Source organism: Meles meles, chromosome 11, assembly GCF_922984935.1.
Source record: "Meles meles chromosome 11, mMelMel3.1 paternal haplotype, whole genome shotgun sequence".
In the NCBI taxonomy this organism is placed as follows: Eukaryota; Metazoa; Chordata; class Mammalia; order Carnivora; family Mustelidae; genus Meles; species Meles meles.
The window spans coordinates 55938061-55959177 of NC_060076.1; the positions used below are offsets into that span (position 1 = coordinate 55938061).

Consider the following 21117-nt stretch of genomic DNA (forward strand, 5'->3'; position numbering starts at 1 on the left):
CTGAATTATCCAAATAATTGCCATTCAGTATCTGTTATACCTAAGATGGTCAGACATAAAAAGAATTAGAGAAAAGATGATCATCATATTGTGAAAACACGTTTTTGTGGGCTTCACTCAGATGTTTGGGGCCAAACACTTAGATGATTGTCTCTACTTTCTAATGACTTAATTGAAATTAAGTGGCAAAAACAAGAGCAAAAACCAACCCAAACAACATCAATTAAGACAGGTGTGGTCTCTGGATTATTACAAAAGTAAAATTTCGTCTATAATCTTAATATTAACAATTAGTCCTTTGATTACCATGGTAAAATACAGTTAGTGAATGTAGTTAAATTGTAGAAGAGTTAATTGAGAAGCAAATAATCATGTTTATTGAAAGAAAATAAGACCTCTTAAAATGTTTTCAGAGAGAAAATGCCAGTTGTCAGAGATGGCCCTAGTGAGTCCTATGGAATTAATGTGGTAACTAAGTAGTGTAGCCTATTACAATTATCTGTGAATTAGTAATTAGGGAGTTGAATTGGTCTGTGTTTATTTATCTTATATGGCTAAGGTTCATGTTTGGATAGGTTCATAAGAATTTGGATTCCTTTATATAATTTCCCCTTGTCTATACTACTTGGAATCTTGCCAGCAAGATGTAAATTGTCATCTGTTTTGCTTACTTTCCTCTGTGTATTCTCAAGAATGTAGACTATCACTGACTGACAAGCTTATCTGATGATTTAGACAATGACATCTTTTGGCTGTCAGAGGAGTACAAGGTTCTCTCTAGCAGTTCTTTAGTACAGATTATGTAAAACATTGCTTTTATAATTGTGAACAAATTTTATTTTCTTCTTGAGTGTATGCATATTCAGTTAACAGGTGAATTTAACCAAAGGTGAATTTGTTTTGGTTTGGTATGGAGATGCATAGAGAGGATCATGGCTGATTTGATATATTTTTAGATATATTCTTCTCCCTATATGTAGACTTTATTTCATCTTGGTTTTGATTATGCAGGGATTTTTAATTTACTTTATAGATGCTTGTTTGTTGTTTAGCTAAGATATTTTGATCTCAGAACCCCTGGCTAGCTTAGTGGTAGATCATATGACTCTTGATCTCAGGGTTGTGAGTTTGAGCCCCACGTTGTGTGTGGAGTTTATTAAAAAAAAAAAAAAGTATTTTGATCTCTTTCTCTGTTTTCGATTTCACCTTATCAAGGTTATTTTCCATAAGTACTCTGTTTTCACATTGGTCTAGGAACCAAAATGATGTTAAATCAAGCTTTATTTGGTATCAGTATCAGAAATAACCTTGCCGGGGCGCCTGGGTGGCTCAGTGGATTAAGCCGCTGCCTTCGGCTCAGGTCATGATCTCAAGGTCCTGGGATCGAGCCCCGCATCGGGCTCTCTGCTCCGCGGGGAGCCTGCTTCCTCCTCTCTCTCTGCCTCTCTCTCTCTCCGCCTGCGTCTCTGCCTACTTGTGATCTCTCTCTCTGTCAAATAAATAAATAAAATCTTAAAAAAAAAAAAAAGAAATAACCTTGCCTAGAGTGTTGGCTGTAGTGGGTGTGCTTTGAATATGGTACTTATAGTGATTAAGCATGAAGGATCAGTCAGTCTGTCCTTCCTTCCTTCCTTCCTTCCTTCCTTCTTCCACCCTTCTTTGCGCCCTCAAGGGATTTATTTCTAATTGATTTTTATCCCTAAAATAACTCATATATATTGCATTATATTTTAAAATGTTCATGCTCTCCAGGGTTCCGGCTTCATTTCTCCGTTCTTGGCAATCCATACCTTCTTTCTGATTAATCTCCTTTCTTTATTTTCAGCACACCTAGATGCCAGTGATTGCCTACTCTGATGTCCTCCACGTTCTTTTGTCCTTAGATGCGCAAATGCAGTTGATCCTTCTTTCAGCAGGTTATTTGGTGAGTGCCTTATCTGACCCAGCCACTATTTCTGGTTCTGGGGACTTAGCCCTGGAAGAAAAAGGGACCATTACTATCACCAAACAAAATAAAACAACAAAAATTCCTACCCCCATGGAACTTAAATTTTAATATTTCCTATTTTCTAGAAACATTTCAAACTGGATATGTTCACAAGGAATGCATTTCTACCCATGCCTTTAAAAACAGAAGACATCTCTCTTTCTGCTCTTTAAGCTGACAATGTCCCAATATTTCTTAGTTTTCCCAAATTAGAACCATTGAAAGTCAACTCCATTGGTGTTACTCACTCATTCTGCTTGCCCCTAGCACACATCTAGAGGTCACTGAATTTTTTCGATTCCCTCTGATGAATGTGTGTATATTTCCTTGTTTTCTTGCTATCTGCCTTAATCTTGGCTTATATTATTTTTCGATTGGCTTGCTTTAACAGCCTAACATCTGATTACTCTATCATAGTTCTTTCTCTTTTTCATGAGTTATTTACCCTATTACCAAGATCGTTTCTCCAGAAAAGGAATGTCAGTTGCCACCTGTCCCCCCGACCCATTCCACATGCACTGCTGTGCAAGCGGTACACGCGTCCGAGTAGGCCAGAGCCATGGCTTTCCTGGCTCCTGCTTAGTTTGGTAGCACAGTGCTATAGGATCCCTGTCGTTTAAATTCTCTGGTTTCTTTATGAGGACATTGCCTTAGCAGATGTCCTTCCCTCAGCAAGACATGCTTTCCCTTTCCTGACTGTCTCCCACACACTCCTAGGTTGTGCGTCCTTAGGGACAATTCTCACGTCACACCTCCCAGTTCTTTCTGATGCATGCTGACAGCACTGGATTTCTCTGTTCTTTCACAGAATTGAGAATATCACACTGCAGTGTAATTATTTAACTGTTTTCCACTAAGTTGAGAGCTCGAAAGTTAGTTACCTGTCCATATTCAGCTCTACCATAGCTTCAGTGATAGAGGTGGATACAGCTTTGGGGGACCTAGAATTTGTAGAATTTGGTATGGGCCTCTTAAGTAAAAACAGTAACAAAACTATGAATACAAAATTAGATGTGAAAGTGCCTATTGATTTGAGTGAGAATAGAAGGATCCTGGGCAAGTATTTCATGCTAAATTTGCTTAGGGGAATATAAGTGTGTAGTTAAAACTTGCTGAAATAATGCTGTGTATTTATATAGCCTTTTTTTTTGCTGTTGATTTTCTTAAAATTAGGAAAAATTGTGGGTTAGCCATTCTGATGCTAATACTGCTGTTAATACTGCCTAATGCTCCCACAGCAGTTTCACTTTCTACATACTTACACATACTTTATCTTACGGAATTTTGACAACTGAGTCACAAGGAAAGTGACTCAGACTTAATGATCTTTACTGTGTTTGTCTGCTTAGTGGGTGACAAAGATAGAGTTGAAAGTCTTCCTTTGAGATCAGATTTCACTTTGGTGGGGAAATGACTCAGTTCTTCCTGTGCTTCTATGACCCCAGTAAACACCCTGCTCCCGGCGCCTGGGTGGCTCAGTTGGTTAACCAACCGCCTTTGGCTCAGGTCATGATCCTGGAGTCCCGGGATCAAGTCCTGCATCGTGAATCCCTACTCAGTGGGGAGTCTGCTTCTTCCTCTGACCTCTCCCCTGTCTCTCTCATTCTCTCTCTCTCTCTCATTCTCAAATAAATAAATAAAATCTTTAAAACAAAAACAAAAAACACCCTGCTCTACCCCTTGTTAGGCTGGTGAAGGTTCAGAACTTTTCTGAAAGTTTTGTAAATGATCTTGCTGCCCCTCCATCTTTTCTATCTCTTTTCCATTTCAGCTTCCTTACCGCATTATTTTTTCTTCCTTTCCTGCTCTGTGTGTTTATCTGTGTGTTTAACCAGCTCTCTCCCTCTGTCTTTTCTGGTAGATAACACAATACTCTTTTTTTTTTGTTTTTAGATTTTTAATTTATTTATTTGGCAGAGAGAGAGAGAGATCACAGGTAGGCAGGGAGGCAGACAGAGAGAGGAGGAAGCAGGCTCTCCGAGGAGCAGAGAGCCAGATGTGGGGTTCGATTCCAGGACCCTGGGATCATGACCTGAGCCAAAGGCAGAGACTTTAACCCACTGAGCCACCCAGGAGCCCCAACACAATACTCTTCTAAGTGTCAGTTTTTTGACTAAGCTGACTTCTAAGACTTTGCAACATTTGGATTCATTTCTACTCCTTTGAAGTATTGTAGGGGGGTGATTTTGGGTATTCAGTAGCACAAAAAGTGCATATAGTTTTCAGCAATGGGAACATAAATGTCCTAAAAGCTATGTACTTTCTTTACTGCACTTTGCAAGTCCCAATTCAGAAATGATCAATTTTCATTTGTGTTGAGGATGTACTGATTTGATAAGCTTGATTAATCTGATAGCAAATTGGAAATAGCAAAATGGAGAGATTGGTGTCCAGACACTAATAGAAGACAAAATAACAATAATAATAGTTCTTGGTATGCTTATTATTTGCGGGTGCTTTGTGTGTTATTATTAATGCCCACTTTACAGTAGCAGCTCAGGATCTCAAATTAGTAAAATGGGTTTTTTTTTTTTTTTTTTTTAAGTGAGCTTTATGAGGTAGTCTGGGAACTCTAAAAGATATGTTCCTGGGGCTATGTAATCTGAAGGTAAATAATTATTTTCTTACCTGTAATAGTAGTATTAGAGCACAGAGCTATGTAGTGGAAAGGTCTTGGTTTTGCTATCAGTCAGAAATGGGTTGACTTTAAGTAATAACTCTGTTGCTGACAAGCTTTGTAATTTGGGGGGAAACATTTTATCTTTTTGATCCTCAATTTTCTTATTTAAAAATGTGTGTATCTAATATGAAGCTCTTGGCAGGATTAAAGGAAAGGCATATGTGTGAAGCATACATGCTCTATTTAAGAAGACAGGGATATAGGAAAGCTATTTCATAAATGGTTTAATTTCATACAGTGAAAATGTGCTAGTTCATTGCCTAAAAAAAGTCACTCATGGAGACTATTTAAGTCCATGGAAGAATTACTGTTATAGTAGATGCAGTAGCAATCAATTCTTATATGCAGTTTTATTACTACTTTCACTGAATAGCATTTTTTAAAGCCCCAAATAACAAATTATTACCTTAATTTGGCGATTACAATGAAGCTTAGATTTTAGACATCAATGGTGAATATATGTTTGGAAACTTTGTCTCGTGAAGGGAATATTTTTTTTTTAATTTTTTTTTAAAGATTTTATTTATTTATTTGACAGAGATGACAAGCAGGCAGAGAGGCGGGGGTGGGGTGGGGTGGGGGTGGGGGTGGAAGCAGGCTCCCTGCTGAGCAGAGAACCCGATGTGGGGCTTGATCCCAGGACCTTGGGATCGTGACCTGAGCCGAAGGCAGAGGTTAAAACCCACTGAGCCATCCAGGTGCCCTTTGAAGGGAATATTTGATGGTCAATTTATATCTGAGGAATAAAGTTGATTTTTTTTTAATCAGCAAAATGACATGGAAAATTAAATAGTTTTTTACTCAGGGAATCTAGTAACAGGCATCAATCTGATTGAATAAGGCTTTTAAGCCTATTATTTCTTCCTTCTTTTCTGTCACCAAATCCTCTTGTAGCTGAGTTAGATTACTTTTGGCTGATACTTTCAGATAGTTGTTGATGTTTTATTACATAGACTTTTCAGTACCCGCACATAATAATGGCTATAGAAATATGATTGCTTAATAAAAGTCTGAGTTCTGTGACCTTGAGGAAGTTAGTAATCTCTTTGACCTTCTATTTCCATGTCCATAAAAATGTAGTGTTAGCAAATTATGTTATAGGAAGAGAAAAAACTCACGAAATTTTCTTACATCTTCAAATAAGGTATTTGAAATTATAAAGCATTAATAGTTGCAGGAAATAGATTGATTTCTTCTTCCAGCTAAATTTTAGCTTCTGAATTGCTCCTTGAAAAGAATTGCATAAATGGGCTCAGAGAAAGCATGATCTTTCACCAGCCCTTCTCAATACACACATGATACTTCTTTGTGCAAGGAGTTGGCAAGCAAACCAACAGGGGGTGCAGACTACTGGTCACTGGAGCATTGGAGAGAAAAGCAGCCACATTAAGTATCACTGCAATATACTATTCTCTTCCCAGAGGATTTCCTATCAGAAACTTGAGCCTGCTCTTTTCTGAGTGAAGTTTGTAATCTTTATCTCTATTCCTATCGAAATTCAGCCAAGGGAATTCTGGAGGGCCATAAACTGAATTTAGGAGGCACTGATTGATGGGGAGGGATAAAAATATCTAATTATGTATAGTACTTAAAGCTCTGTAACAGCCAAGTAGACAATATGATAGATGACAGTCCTCATAATTTTTATAGAAAAGATTCCAAAACAGAAGAGACAATTAGGAACAATAATGGGGAAATGGCAGAAGTAGAGTTATTTGAAAAGTTTGGAAAAGCCCTAGAAAATGGATTTTGGGTGAAGAGCATGAACTTTAAGTACTTGGCTGGGGAGAGAAGTTGAAACAGCAACAAGGTTATAATATTCTGTGTGTCCTGTCGTGTCTGTCCCCACCCCCCCCACCCCCCGTTTCCACCATTTGTCTGTATTGAAAAGGTTGTCTGTATACTGTTCTTTAGGGTTTTACTCTGAGGAATTGTTCAGTCACAGTTGACAAAGCCACGTATTGTCCTGCCTCAGTATCATCATTGAGATCTCACAAACTCAATGAAAGTCCTGTCTCTGAGAGGGCAGCTGAGAAATGACAGATATCTTCTGTACTGTCAGCTCCTCCTCTAGTTGATAAGTCCTAACAGCAGCTGCTGGCCATGTTTCAGGGTCTGTGGGGACTCTTTGAGTATCCACGGTATTTCTAAGCACCAAGGATACAGTTTGCCCCAGGGCCACTGGAGAGTTGCCTCATTCTAGGCAGGCAAAAGGGCAAGAGGCTGAAGTAATTTCTCTGGAGAATTTATTGCCAGCGTAGGAGTTGCACCTGAGAATTCTGTGGCACTAAGTTAATCCTTCTGTGCATTTTTGGTTTCCCTCAAGAAAATTACATGATTGGAGTGAGTGCTTTATGGGCAGCAGCTGCCTCTGGAGTCTGATGCCAACCCATTGTTGTTCCCCTGCAAGGGCAGTCCTTGGAGGAATCCTGCTGCCTGGTTCTGTCCAGGAAATATGCTGGCCTGTTGCATCTTGGTCCTTAACACTGAAAATGTGGTAGCAAACAGTGGCAAACTGCCCAACAATCTAAATTCCTCTGAGTTTAGCTAGGGAATGAGAGAACAGAAGAAGCTAAATGAGCATTTTCGGAAGCATCTGAATCTTTTCCCTGAGTCCTCGTGTTTGGTGTGAGTTAACAATTTGGGAGGAGGGCCCCTGTCATTATAGGGATGTATTAAGAGAGAACATTATGGATGGAAAATATGTAAAAAAGGGCACCCAGAGAGAAGGTATTGTGGAGTCCATTTTGTGTGTGTGTGTGTGTGTGTGTGTGTGTGTGTTGGTTTTTTTTTTTTAAAGAATTATGTGGGAGGGTAAGGAGAAAGGAAATAAATTTAATACAGTAGACTAAGCATAATTGATTTATCTAAAATATTTAAAAAGAAAGTTCAGCCTTTCAGATAATCAGTTGAGTAATAGGTAACAGCCTAACGTTCTCATCCCAGACACACTAGATTTGTTATGTAACCACACCTCCGTGAGCTTTAGCATGTCTGTGAGCTGCATGGTTTTTGTTGTTCCTTTTAACACTAACATTTACTTCATACCTGGGTGTGAGCAATAAATAGGAGAGATTAACTCAAATGTGTCACAAAATATAATTGAAGTGTGTAATTCTGGAACTGGTTATGAATCAGGTAAGCATCTTTTTAAAGTAAGTATCTCTGTGCTTCAGGAAATCCGCAGTTAGGGATAGAACATGTATACTTTTTGAAAGGACAGTGAACCCTTTACCTTTGGCCAACAGTCTTGAAAATAAAAGGGAGTAGCTTTCAATACAAAAATAAGTTCAATGAACATGTTTGTTAGTATAAATATATTATTGTGTAAGTATACCAATAATATTCCAACTTCTGTATTTTATGTATTTTCCTTTTTTAAAAAAATTTCTTTGAAGATTTTTATTTGACAGAGAGAGAGGGCAAGCGAGCACAAGTAGGCAGAGTGGAAGACAGAGGGAGAGGGAGAAGCAGGTTCTCGGGGTTCAATCCCAGGACCCTGGGATCATGACCTGAGCCGAAGCCAGACACTTAACCAACTGAGTCTCCCAGGTATCCCTGTATTTTCCTGCAGGTTTCTTTTCCCTATTAGGAAATTACTATGCAAGGGAATGAGATATTATTTTCACCAAAACTTGTTTAGAGTATGTGGATTTATGGTCAGAGCAATGAATTTGATTTATATGTGTCTACATAATTGTGGATTAATTTGCCATTTCTCCATTTGTAGTATTAGGTTAGATATATTATGTGATTATTCATTATATTGAATTGTCATTTGAGTATGCATGAAAGATAAATACATTTTCTCTTAATTGAAACATTTATATTTATGTGTACTTTCTTGGGTTCATCCATCATTTCCAAATGTGGGGACTTTGGTCTGTACTGTATATACTTTCAGAAGTAGAACAGCTATAGTCATCTATCACTTCCTGCCCTGCTGTTCTCTCTCTCACACAGAATTGGCTAATTCAGAGCCATAGGCTTCTGCTTCTAAGGCCCTTACCTAAAACTGCTTGGTGAAACTAGCAGCTGAGTAGCCATCAGGAAATCTGAATAAAGCTTTGTTTTTAAAATGAAAATTTTAAAAATGAAAATTCCTTATGAGATACTAATTTTTTTTTTAAAGATTTTATTTATTTATTTGACAGAGAGAGAGATCACAGGTAGACAGAGAGGCAGACAGAGAGAGTGAGAGGGAAGCAGGCTCCCCTCCAAGCAGAGAGCCCGATGCGGGACTCGATCCCAGGACCCTGAGATCATGACCTGAGCCGAAGGCAGCAGCTTAAACCACTGAGCCACCCAGGCGCCCCGAGATACTAATTTTTGAAGAAATGTTTTTATAATATTTCATTTCCTTTTGCTGCAATTAAGTAATCTAGCCTGGACCAATTATTTTTCTGGCAACATTTATCAATGGCAAATTTTTTTTCCAAGTAACTTCGTAGTTTGAGGTGAATTTTTTTTCCCCCTGAGGAAGAATGATAGGATTTCAAAAACATTGTGAATTATGAAGAAGGAAATAATCATCTCTAGTTCTATCCTGCATAATTAGACATTAAGATTTTCACATGTTTACTGCCATCTATTATTTTTCTAATTTTTATTAGAAAAAATTTCAAATGTACATTTTACAATGTACATATTACAATAAATTATTTTTATAGAGAATCCTCATGTATCCATCATTCAGTTTTAATAGCCTTTTGTTCATGGCCAGTCCTGTTGTTTCTGTCCTCTTCCAGAAGCAAATCTTAAACATTTCACCATTTTATCCATAAATATTTCAACCCATTTACTTTTTGCATATGTACTTTAAAAACATTCTAAAAGTTACATTTTTCTTGAGAAAAAATGGAGAAAGCTTAAGCTCCCTTTAGATCCCTCTCTGATCTGAGACTGCCATTTTCATCTGTCTGAAAGTAACTACTACTGTAATCGATTTCAAGAATGTGTCTTTTTAATTCATTGTTGGATATGATGAAAATAAGTGTATATATATTTATATGTAAGGATATATTGTTATCTTATATACATTTTAAAATACAGGTAAACAATATCAAACTATTCTGCCACTCTCTGCATTTTTGAAATGTGGACTGTAAATTTATTCTTAATAAGTGAGTCTAACCCATTCATATTTATTGTGACTACAGATGTTTGGATTTCTTTTTTCTTTTTTTCTCTGTTCCCAGACTCTTTTAGATTGCTTCTTTTTTCCTAGTTTATAAACTATAGGTTCCATTTCTGTGTTTTTTTTTTTTTAAGTGTTACTTTAAATTTTTAGTGTGTGTATTTGTCTTGTTTTTCTAGTGGAGTTTGAAATGGAAGTATTTCTATTCTCCTATGACTGTAATTTGTTAGCTAGAAATACTTTAATTATTTGTAAATGTTTTTCAAAGTTACTGTGGTTTCACTGATAGAATGAAACCTTGTCAATTAGATTTCACTTCCTTTTTCAGTAACAGATTTGTTTTGTTTGGTTGGAACCTAGTGGTTTTTCTTAGGCTTTTGATTGAAACTGAATACTTCATAGTATTTTATTCACCTGCCATAGTAGCTGCTTCCCCATGCCTTGTTTTTCTGATGTAACTATCCCTCCTGTAAGGTTCTTAATTATTTCAGTGGCCTTATTAAACTTACCTTTGCCTGTAAGCTGCCTCAGATCTTTATTCAAAGTAGAGTGTCCAAATGAAATAGTTAAAGGAGCCAAGGGTATTTCTATAGCAGAATGCTTGAAGGGATTGGTTTGTGTGGGTTGTGGTAGTGTGGTGCTATATCCAAGCAGGCTGTGATAGAATGGAATAAAGAGCTTCCTACAAATTATCTCTGCCAAAATGGAGTTCAGTGTAAGAATGGATGTCAGTGACTATGTGTCTTAGGGACCAGTTATTCTGTTCTGTTTACCTCTCATTGGCTGTGTTGGATCTCCCCAAGAGGAAGACCTGCTGCTCTTGTAATATCACCTGTGTTCTGTCTCTCTCATCTGATTTGTTCTGCAGTCTCATAAATCAGGCTTGTGCCTTATCTTAGCCTTCATCCTTTACTTATCTTCCTCTTATCTTTGGTTTATTCTCTAGTGTTTCTCTTCTTTAGTTCCCAAGAGACAGAGTCTAGCCTCGTTCTAGCTTTCTGGTCAGCACTTAGATTGTCTTCCTTTGAGTGAGGAGCCTAACCCTTGTTCTCCTGGTTATGGTTGGAAAGAAGGATACAGCATAGTGTATAGTAGCATATTCTTTGGAGCAGGGCAGTGGGAAGATTGAAGTCTGTATTAGTTAGTTTAGGCTACTATATACAATACTGCAGATTGGGTGTCTTAAACAACAGAAATTTAATTTCTCATAGTTTTAGTGTATAGTAGCATATTCTTTGGAGCAGGGCAGTGGGAAGATTGAAGTCTGTATTAGTTAGTTTAGGCTACTATATACAATACTGCAGATTGGGTGTCTTAAACAACAGAAATTTAATTTCTCATAGTTTTAGAGGCTCGAAAGTCCAACATCAAGGTCTAGCAGGGTTTGGTTTCTGATGAAAACTCTCTTCCTGGCTTATCAATGGTCACTTTCTCACTGTGCCTTACATGGCTTTTCTTTGGTACTCGCATGTGGAAGGAGGGAGGGAGAAAGGGAAAGATAGATAGTTGTTTCTCTCCTTATATGACCATCAATCCTACTGGATGAGGACCATTCCCTTATGTCCTCATTCAACCTTAAGTACATCCTAAAAGCCCTATCTCCAAATACAATGTTTTTGAAAATGCCTCTTACCTGGCCTTCTTATTTCTAGTTTCTCTTGTTTTTATGGGTCTTCCACACCATTACCAGACTGATGTTTCTAAAACAAAGTTTGACCATGTCACACTACACCAAAATAAACTTCAAAATTAAATGTCTAAACTCTTTAAGAACGGTATACAGGGCCCTCAGTAATTTAACATGTAAACACATCTCTAGCTTTATCACTTCCAACTTTTCTTTTCTCCTGCCCCAAACCAGGAATGAGAAGCTACCTGCAGTGCTCAGAAGGAGCCGTGTGTTTTTGCCTCCACGTGGGGAGCTCTCATCGTTCCCGCTGTGACTCTGACCTGTTCTTTAGGACACTGTGCAGGGGTCTTTGCCCCCAGAAAGCTTTCCCTTTTTCTTTAATTTGAGTTCGGTGCCTTGCTTCTGTCATTTGTATTTTTAAGTGTCCACTTACTTGCTTTTTTCTTCTATTTCCTTGGCCCATGAATTCCCAGACTGTTTCTTCATTTTTCTAATTCCACCACCCAACAACATGCCAGTCATGTAGGTGCCCCATGTATTGCTGAATTAGTAACTAACAAAATTTGAGTTCTTTTCTCACCCTCTGGCCCCCTTAGCATTTTTTACTTTGGACAGGTAATTTATCTTTCTGTTTTATAAAAGGAGGACAAAACTATCAGTTGGTATTTCGAGTATGTTGGAAAGGTAAGTTTATTTGATACTTGCTTTTCTGTCATTCTGGGGAACAGAAAAGAATTAATAAATTCTATTATTGTTGAAAGGATTCAGAAAGATTCATAAATATGAGCTTGAAAATAAAAATTTTGTTCATGAATACTTTTTGATCAAGCCTATAGAAATGAAGGAGAAGTTCAAAAGAACAGATACTAAGAAGAGGTGGACTGGCTTCTTTTGGATGAGTACACTAACATTGGTGGATAGTGAACATTTCCCTAAAATGTGACTTATGATTAGAAGTGTAAGTTTTATTCTCATTGCCCATTTACGTTATGACAAATAACTACAGCCTTGCATTTGTCTAACTTCGGGTAGTGCTATAGCAGCCGTGAATGAGACAAATGCTAAATTTAAATGCAATAAATAGGGGCACTTGGGTGACTCAGTTACATGTCTGCCTTTGGCTCAGGTCATGATCCTGGGGTCCTGAGATCTAGCCCTGCATTGGGCTCTCTGCTCAGCAGGGAGCCTGCTTCTCCCTCTCCTTCTGCTTGCTGCTCCACCTGCTCATGCTCTCTCTCACTCTGTCAAATAAATAAAGTCTTAAAAAAATGCAATAAATGGATGCTGAGTGACGACCAGCCATAAAGCACTGCAGCAAACTCGCTTAATAAAAGTGTACCTCTTTTTGGCCATAGCAACTTTTTTCTGGATCTCTCTTGAGGCAAGGAAAACAAAAGCAAAAGAAAACTATTGGGGTTTCAACAAAATAAAAAGCTTCTGCACAATGAAGGAAACAGTCAACAAATAAAAAGGCAACCTATGGAATGGGAGAAGACATTTGCAAATGACATATCTGTAAAGGGTTAGTATCCAAAATATATAAAGAACTTATAAAACTCAGTACCCAAAAACCAAATAATCCAACTAAAAATGGGCAGAGCACACGAACAGACATTTCTTTGAAGAAAACATCCAGATGCCCAAAAGATACATGAAAAGATGTTCATCATCCCTCACCATCAGGGAAATGCAGATCAAAACTACAATGAGATACCATCTCACACCTGTCAGAATGGCTCAAATCAACAGCACAAGAAATAACAAGTGTTGGTGATGAGGTGGAGAAAACACTTGTGTGTGATTGGTGGGAATGCAAACTGGGCAACCACTTCGGAAAACAGTATGGAGCCTCCTCAAAAAGTCAAAAATAGAACAACTTTATGATCCAACAATGGCAGTAGTGGGTATTTACCCAAAGAATAAAAAACAAAAACAAAACAACACTGATTCTAAAGGGATACATCCACCCAGCTGTTTTTAATAGCATTGTTTATAGTCGCCAAGGTATGGAAACAGCACAAGTGTCTGTGGATTGATGAATGGATAAAGAAGATATGGTATCTATATACAATGGATTATTTTTCATCCATAAAACAGAATGAAGTCTTGCCATTTGCAATGACATGGGTGGAGCTAGAGAGTGTAATGCTAAGTGAGATAAGTCATAGAGAAATAAATATCTATGATTTCACTCATGTGGAATTTAAGAAACAGAAAAAATGAGCAAAAGGGAAAAAAAGACAAATCAAGGAACACACTCTTAATTATAGAGAATGAACTAATGGTTCACAGAGAGGTAGAGGTGAGGGATGGGTTAAGTAGATGGTGGCAATTAAGGAGTGCCCTTGGCCTGGGTGATGTGTGGAATTGTGGAATCACTAGATTGTACACCTGAAACTAATGTAACACTGTACGTTAACTGGAATTAAAATAAAAACTAAAAAAAAACCCACAAAAACTAAACTTGTACCTCTTTTACAGTTAGAATTGTTTAAGATAACTAGAAAATTTTATGCATTTGGGACAGTTTCTCTTTCTGGGTTATTTTTAGCAGAAAACATATTTTCACTTGCTAGTTGCCATATAATCTGCATCGGACAGAATGATCTGTTTTATGTTTGAAGCACTGATTCTTTACTACTTACAATCTGTGCCCACACATTACCAGTACAACTTGTTGAAAAGTACGATTAGTCAATTAATCAGTTCCTGTTTCTAAATAAAACCAAATTTGACTTGATTTTTATCCCCTCCTGAAACTGCAATTATCACCTAGTTGTGGGACAGTCATTTGATCACAGCTAAAATCTTTAGAGATTTGTAAAGGACATGGCAACTCTGTCATTATTAATGACATTAATGTTAATGCCCTGCAAGAAGCAAAAAGGCCTTAAGTGCTTTTTAAAATTTGATTTTTTTCCCTAAGGTAATATATATACATAAGTAGAGTTGCCATATAAAATAATGGATGCCTGGTTGAATTTGAAATTCAGATAATCAGCAAATTAGTGTTCAGTTACAAGTATGTCCCAAGAATTGTACAAGATATGCTTATATTAAAAAATTAATTCATTTTCCTGTATTTTTATTTGCTAAGTTTCCTGTATTTCCTGTTTTCTATTTGCTAATAGAAAATTCCTGTATTTCTGTTTGCTAAGTATTCCTGTTTCCTGTATTTCTATTTGCTTCTATGGCAATGTTATATTGATACAAAATTAAAAAAAAAAAAAGATGGGGCACCTGGGTAGGTCAGTCAGTTAAGTGTTAGCCTTTGGCTCATGTCATGATCTCAGGATGCTGGGATTGAGCCCCACATGAGGAGCCTGCTTCTCCCTCTCCCTCTGTTTGCCATTCCTCATACTTGGTGCTCTCTCTCTCCCTCTGTCAGATAAATAAATACATACACACATAAATAAATAAATAAATAAATAAAATCTAAGAAAGTAAAAAAAAGGCAAAAAAAACCCCCAAAAGAAATACAGTGCAGAATAAGTTTCTCTTAGTGCCCCATAGCCCCCCACATCCCACTATTACTGTCTTTGGAAAACTTACAGTCTGTTCTTTTACAAATGTACATACTAATTCATTTACACACACATTTCCCTTCCGTTTTATACAGATACTAACAACTAAACACATTGTCTTACACAGTCTTTTTTTTTCTTTTTTAATCTGACAGTGTATGTCCACTATATGATTTTGGCGGTACAATATGGAAAATGTGTGTGATTGAGTGTGGGCTTTGAATTCAGGCAGAGTTGGATTCAACTCTTATGTTCTCTGCTTACTAGCTGTGTGACCTTGAGTAAGACCCGAGTCTCTCCCTTCCACTATTGCCCTCTCAGGAAGGTAGACGAGTCAGTGGAGGATAACGTGAAGAGCATGCAGGTCAGGGTCCCTGGTACCAGGATGTCATGCGCAGCCTGTCCTTGTCCGGCATTGTAGTGCTTCGTAGGCACTGAGGTCCCTGAGCCCCTTACGGTGCACGTCCTGTAGTTCTGAGTGTCATGGCTACTCTAACAGCTTCAGTTATACCCATATAGTATGTGTCTAAGGCGGAATTACATGGGCAGTAACAAGATGGGTCTGGTGTATAGTAGCTGATTTTTTGATACTATTTGAATATGCCTATTTCCACTGTGTTGAGGGATTTTAGCACCTTGAAATATTGCAGCCTTTTTTTTTTTAATGTACTTTGAATATTACTATAAGAAGGCTTATTTTTCTTGGAGATTTTTCTTCAGATCTTGGATTTCAAAGTCATTTATTTAAACATATGAACATTATATAAATGGTGACTATTACTGATCTTAACCTACCCATGTTTCTAAAATACTTAGTTCTGAATTGTTGATAGCTTTGTATGGATTGTTGGTTGTGTTAAGTTGTCTGTACCTGTCCATTTCAGACGTCATGCACTTTGGTCTGTTTCTTTCTCTGGTTTCTCCTTGTGAAGTGTAAACTCAGCACAGTTTTAAACTTGGCAAGAGGAAGGAGAAGAGTAAGGTGAATCTTCCTCCTGTTGAGAGGCAGCATATTGTAGAAGTTAAATTGTTAGTTGGCTCTGGAGCCAAACTGCCTGGGTCCACATCTGGCTCCATCATGTACTGGTGCTATGACCTTGAGCAAGTTGCTTCCTCTTTCAGTGCTCAGTTTCCTTGTTTCTAAAGTAAGTGGCTTGTGTAAAGATTAAAGGCCTTAGTTGGATAACATATGTTTCAAGCAGTGCCCAAGATGTGTATGTTTGCTACCACCCTGGCTTCTGCCCCAGCATTGTTGTTGTTACCTGTCCACATCTCATTTCCTCTCTTTACTGTCCCTCTGACTCATCATCTTCACTAGCTACTCTGAATTGTCCAGAACAGCCTCCAGAACTTGGCATTTTTAAGACATGTATCGGATTTTCTTTACATCTTACCCATTGGCCATGACCCACAGTTATCACCCAGGTACCCTTCTGTTTCCACACAGTATTGAGGGGGTTGAAGAGGGAAGGTTGATGGTGGGGCGAGAAGGAGAATTCATGCAGTTCGATGCTTGTGGACTCTCTCTCAGTATCAAATGTCTGTGGTTACAGATGAGTTTCTTTGTAGTTAGAGCTGAATCCTTAGGCTGGGGTATAGGGCATGGAAAGGAACAGGTTTTTGTTGTTGTTTTTAACCTCTTATCTCTTTGTCATGGCTACTAATTATAAAATCTGGGAAAACTTTAAAAAACCACTTTTATTTTACGGACATCAGAACAGAGATGAGAAACTGTGAAACTTTTTTTTTTAAATTCTGAAATCCAGAGGAATGGAGCTCTCCCTGGGAGCCCGAATGTCTGACTTGCCGTTGAATGGAACTTAAAAAAAAAACAAAACAAACAAACAAAAACAAAACCTCTATGATAAGGGATTCTCTGGGGGAAAAGAAAAGTAATTCTCTTTTCACATAACAGACTTGTAGATGAACTTTGGGATGACAGTGTTTTTCTTAGTGGGGAACTGCTTACTCTGTACTTTGTCTGCAGACTCCTCGTAAATCAGTGGGTTTCTAAATCAGTGGGCTACCTCCCCCTCCAGGTCATGAATACTGCTTGCCTCCAGGTCATGAATACTGTTTGTCTTTCCAAGTTAATTTTTCAAAAGGGGAGGAAGATAGAGCTGACTTTTATTGTGCCTAGCCAGTACTGATGTGTATAGTTTTACTCTTCTCAAACTTTGAGTATCATTCATTTGTGATTAGAGTTTTCTAGTTCTGGAGAGAGAGACGGTGACTTCACAGGGCATTGCAGCTCGTAAGGGGGCCAGCGGAAACGTTCCCCCAGGTGATCACACTCCCTCCGTCTTGCTCTTCTGTTGCCAGCATTCTTCCTCCTAGGCATGTATCAGTTATTGAACTTCCTTTTATTGGGTATCCTTTCTTTGATTTGTTAACTGTCAGGAGTTAGTAAGTTTTTGAGAGGGGGGAGACCTAATAGTATGCTATCTTATGAAGTATCCTATGGCAATAAGAATAAAAATATGACCAGTTTATTTTAAAGATCTCCCTGTATTTTCCGCCATGAAACCACACAACGCCTGACATTGAAATGCTCATCTCTATGGGCTCAGCATTAATCCTGAATATGTATTTTCCAGTGTGAGTTATACTACGAGCTGGAAATTTTTATACTTTATCTCGTTTATTGCAGTATACCCAATGATTAAGTTTCCTAGGAAACTAAGATTCCTACACTGTTATTTAGATTTCAATTCCAAGTTAGAGCTGTTGCCCTCTTTTCTTGACACCAGGGAAAGCAAGTGTCAGTAGCAGAGCTGTTTGACTGTTTCCAATGGAGTTGATGTTTTAAATAGTGTATTCTAAATCGGGATAAGGAAAGTCAGTAAGAACTGTTCTCTGTTATTACACAGAGCTAATCACAGGCATTGATAGATGGTCTATGCATCTGCTCATATACATCACGGACTTCCTTTTGTCCCAGATGCATTTTCTGTTAAAGAACAAGGGCAACTTGTTCCTTCTCAGACAAATCCTATTTCATCTTCCAAAAGTGAGGAAAATGGGTTGTAGACCTTTTTTCTCCATTGAAGGAGTGACTGAGGTTATTCTACGAGGCAGAGGTTCGGTGTGACTAGGGAAAGGACGTACAAATTGTTGGACAGCAAAGATGAGGTATGGTTAGTGATTTGGACATAGCCATTGGGAATCTGTAGCTGGTACTTTAAAGAGTCTGGATTAGTATTGTCAGAGAAAGAGGAGTCTGAGTTGAAGGAGTTGACAAAGTTTATTTTGAATGAGGGAGAAGAGAATATTATGGTGAGGAGGGTATTTTGAAAACCTTTGAAAAACCCTTCCTCCATTTAACATTATGCTTTCTTTTATTCAGTTTTTCACCCATGATTTAATGTATTAGTAGTTCCCATTGGTTCACATACTGCATGAGTGTCATAGTTTATTTCTAATTGGTGTGTGTATAGTGTCCCCAGTTAGGACTATGAGCAATCAAAGGCAGGGTTACATCTTCTGCTTTTTATGTTTTAATGTTTTTGCCCACCCAATTTCTCATGCAGAGTCAAATAAGTTCCTTATTCTGTGAGTGAGAATCTGTAAGTGAATCTAAGATGATAGTAATCTGTGTTGAGAAGTTCTTAAATATTTTGGGTATTCTGCCATCTTATTTAAAACACATTGTATGCCTTTTACCTTACTATGCTAGTATTACCTTTGAATAATTTTGAGTAAATCCTAAAATGATTACTTTTTTTTTCTTTGCCTATAAAGCTATTTTAAGTTAATCAACAAGATTTTAATGGCCAAAGGAATTGTGGTAGCATCAAGTACTTTTTATGTAGTTTTAATGTTGTGATAAAATATAAACATTCCATTTTATTTCTTTTCTCCCCAGAGTTCTGTTTTAGTTGCTGTTTAAAATCATTGCAGAGAAGAACACTGACCTTTGGGAAAAAAAAAATGTTAGAAACTATAGGTAAGACCTATTCCTTCTTATTTTTTTAAGAACCAGAACTTTTTCCATTAGGATCTTTGAAATGGTTTTTCTACATAGCAGGATTTTATCTAGTAACTTGGTTTTTTGAAGTTTTTATCCACTAGCATTATAGCAGGAAAATGTGTTTTTATATTTGGATGATTTAATCTGAAGTGCTATAAAAACAAATCATTTGTAAACAGAAGATAAAGGCATATGAAATGTTCTACCAATTATGAGTTTAATGAAATTTAATGTAAACCTTGTTCTGATTTATGGACCCACTTCTGGTTAATGGTGTTTGTAGATAGCACCAGAAAGCTTAACAGTATTTTTAATACTGAAAGAAACTCGTTGGCTTCTATATTTCTGACAGTTAAAATCCTTTTTTTTTTTTTTTTTTTTAAAGATTTTGTTTGTTTATTTGACAGAGATCAGAGATCACAAGTAGGCAGAGAGGCAGGCAGAGAGAGGAGGAAGCAGGCTCCCTGCTGAGCAGAGAGCCCACTGTCTGCTGCTGGGATCATGACCTGAGCAGAAGGCAGAGGCTTTAACCCACGGAGCCATCCAGGCGCCCCTGGCAGTTGAAATCCTACTGAGCTTTGCTTTTAAGATGACCATTGAGCTATAACAATAATAATCATTCAGGCTGACAAACTTCAGTGATGACGTAAGGCAGTTTAATTTCTATCATGAGATAATATAGGTTGAAACACCCAAATTCACATGTTAATCTTTCTTTCGCTGCTCTTTAGTTTTAGAGAAGCTGGTTTGTAGAACTAGTTTCAGGCATATCATGTACACCCATCCCTCTCCTGGTGGCCTAATGCCTCGTGTTTTCCTGGGAAGTTTTGGGGTATGGCTATTGGAAGATGTCTGGATTTCACTTAGGTGCCTTGATGATTGCGGCTGGTGCTTGATACCTGCATGCTTTGGGGAATAGGAGGAGAATAGGTGGAAGGAAAAGGAGAAGGAGCTGTTTTTGTGATCGTGGGGATAATTACTCTGACTTTTGCTCATGGTACTATGCGAGTGATGAAAGTACATAGTGTGTGTTACCTTCATCCCCCATTTTATACTAAAGTCACATGTCACAAAGACTACTACTAGTCCACAAAGCAATGTTCCTCATAAGAAAGTGGACAGTGAAGGAGAAATAGAGAATTATTGACATTGTCACTTTCCAATCTTTATTTTGTAAGTTATTACTGACGTGCACACCTTCCAAGAATTGGCATGGAAATTAATACCAAATTTGTATACTGAGATACAAATCTAGATACAAATAAGACCCAGAATAACATTCTTATGCCTTTATCATTATTTACTTTTAAAATTGTACTTATGATTGGGCATCTCAATAGGTCAGTCAGTTAAGCGTCCAACTCTTGATTTCAGCTCAGGTTATGATCTCAGGTAGTGAGATGGAGCCTTGCATTGGGCTCCATGCTGGGCTTGGAGCCTGTTTAAGATTACATGATTACACGTGCAAGTTTCTCTCTCTCCCTTTCCCTCTGACCCTCCCCAATCATGCTTCTCTCTAAAAAAATATAAATAAATAAATAAATAAATAAATACTAAAAATTGTGCAGATGAGTAAATACTGTTTGTTGAAATTTGTGTATGTATGTGAACTCATGGTCAACATTAATTTATGCCTTAATTTCCCTATTTCTGCATCATCCCACATTTGGTTCTATAGGAGGTGTCTGTGGTGATAATTCCCACCCTTTGGTTACTGTAATATGGCAAATGAATAATAGATACCCTTGTTACCATGATGAATCTGTTAGAACATATATTTGAATGGTCTTCATTTCTTTAAAACAAATTTGGGTTCACTTGTGAGAAAGTGAGAGAGAGTTTTAAGGAGGGGTTTTTAACTGTGATTTGTCATAGAAAATCACCATCTGGTGGAAACATGCTTGTAAGATGCTAGGATTATTAGGGATACACTTACTCAAATACTTACTTTTGCAATTTTAATGCCTGATATATAAGGTGGTCAATAAATATTTGAATTATTTTGGTTTGATGCATATATGGGCATCCTATTTAATTTTGGGGAAAGAGTATTAAGTGTTTTTGAAGGGTTATATATTGTTATATATTTTCAAGTGAATTGTCAAGTGTAGAATGTTTGTTCCTTAATATACGAAATTGTTGTGTTTTGGATGTTATGACCCATCAGTGACATCATCTATATCCGATTA

The 21117-nt window shown here is 37.5% G+C and overlaps 1 protein-coding gene across 9 annotated transcripts in view; it reads left to right on the forward strand.

Moving 5' to 3' along the window:
• The window catches only part of MPDZ (multiple PDZ domain crumbs cell polarity complex component), a 166396-nt gene that overhangs the window by 7560 nt on the left and 137719 nt on the right, over positions 1–21117 (forward strand). For 5 of the 9 annotated variants that reach the window (XM_046022442.1, XM_046022448.1, XM_046022450.1 and 2 more), the window contains exons 2-3: positions 1826–1924; positions 18824–18904. In XM_046022442.1, coding sequence (XP_045878398.1) covers positions 18889–18904 — 16 coding nt within the window. In that variant the 5' untranslated portion in view covers positions 1826–1924; positions 18824–18888. Of the gene's footprint in view, positions 1–1825; positions 1925–12937; positions 12957–18823; positions 18905–21117 lie in introns of those variants that run through there. The other 4 variants (XM_046022443.1, XM_046022446.1, XM_046022445.1 and 1 more) reach the window with 2 other exon arrangements.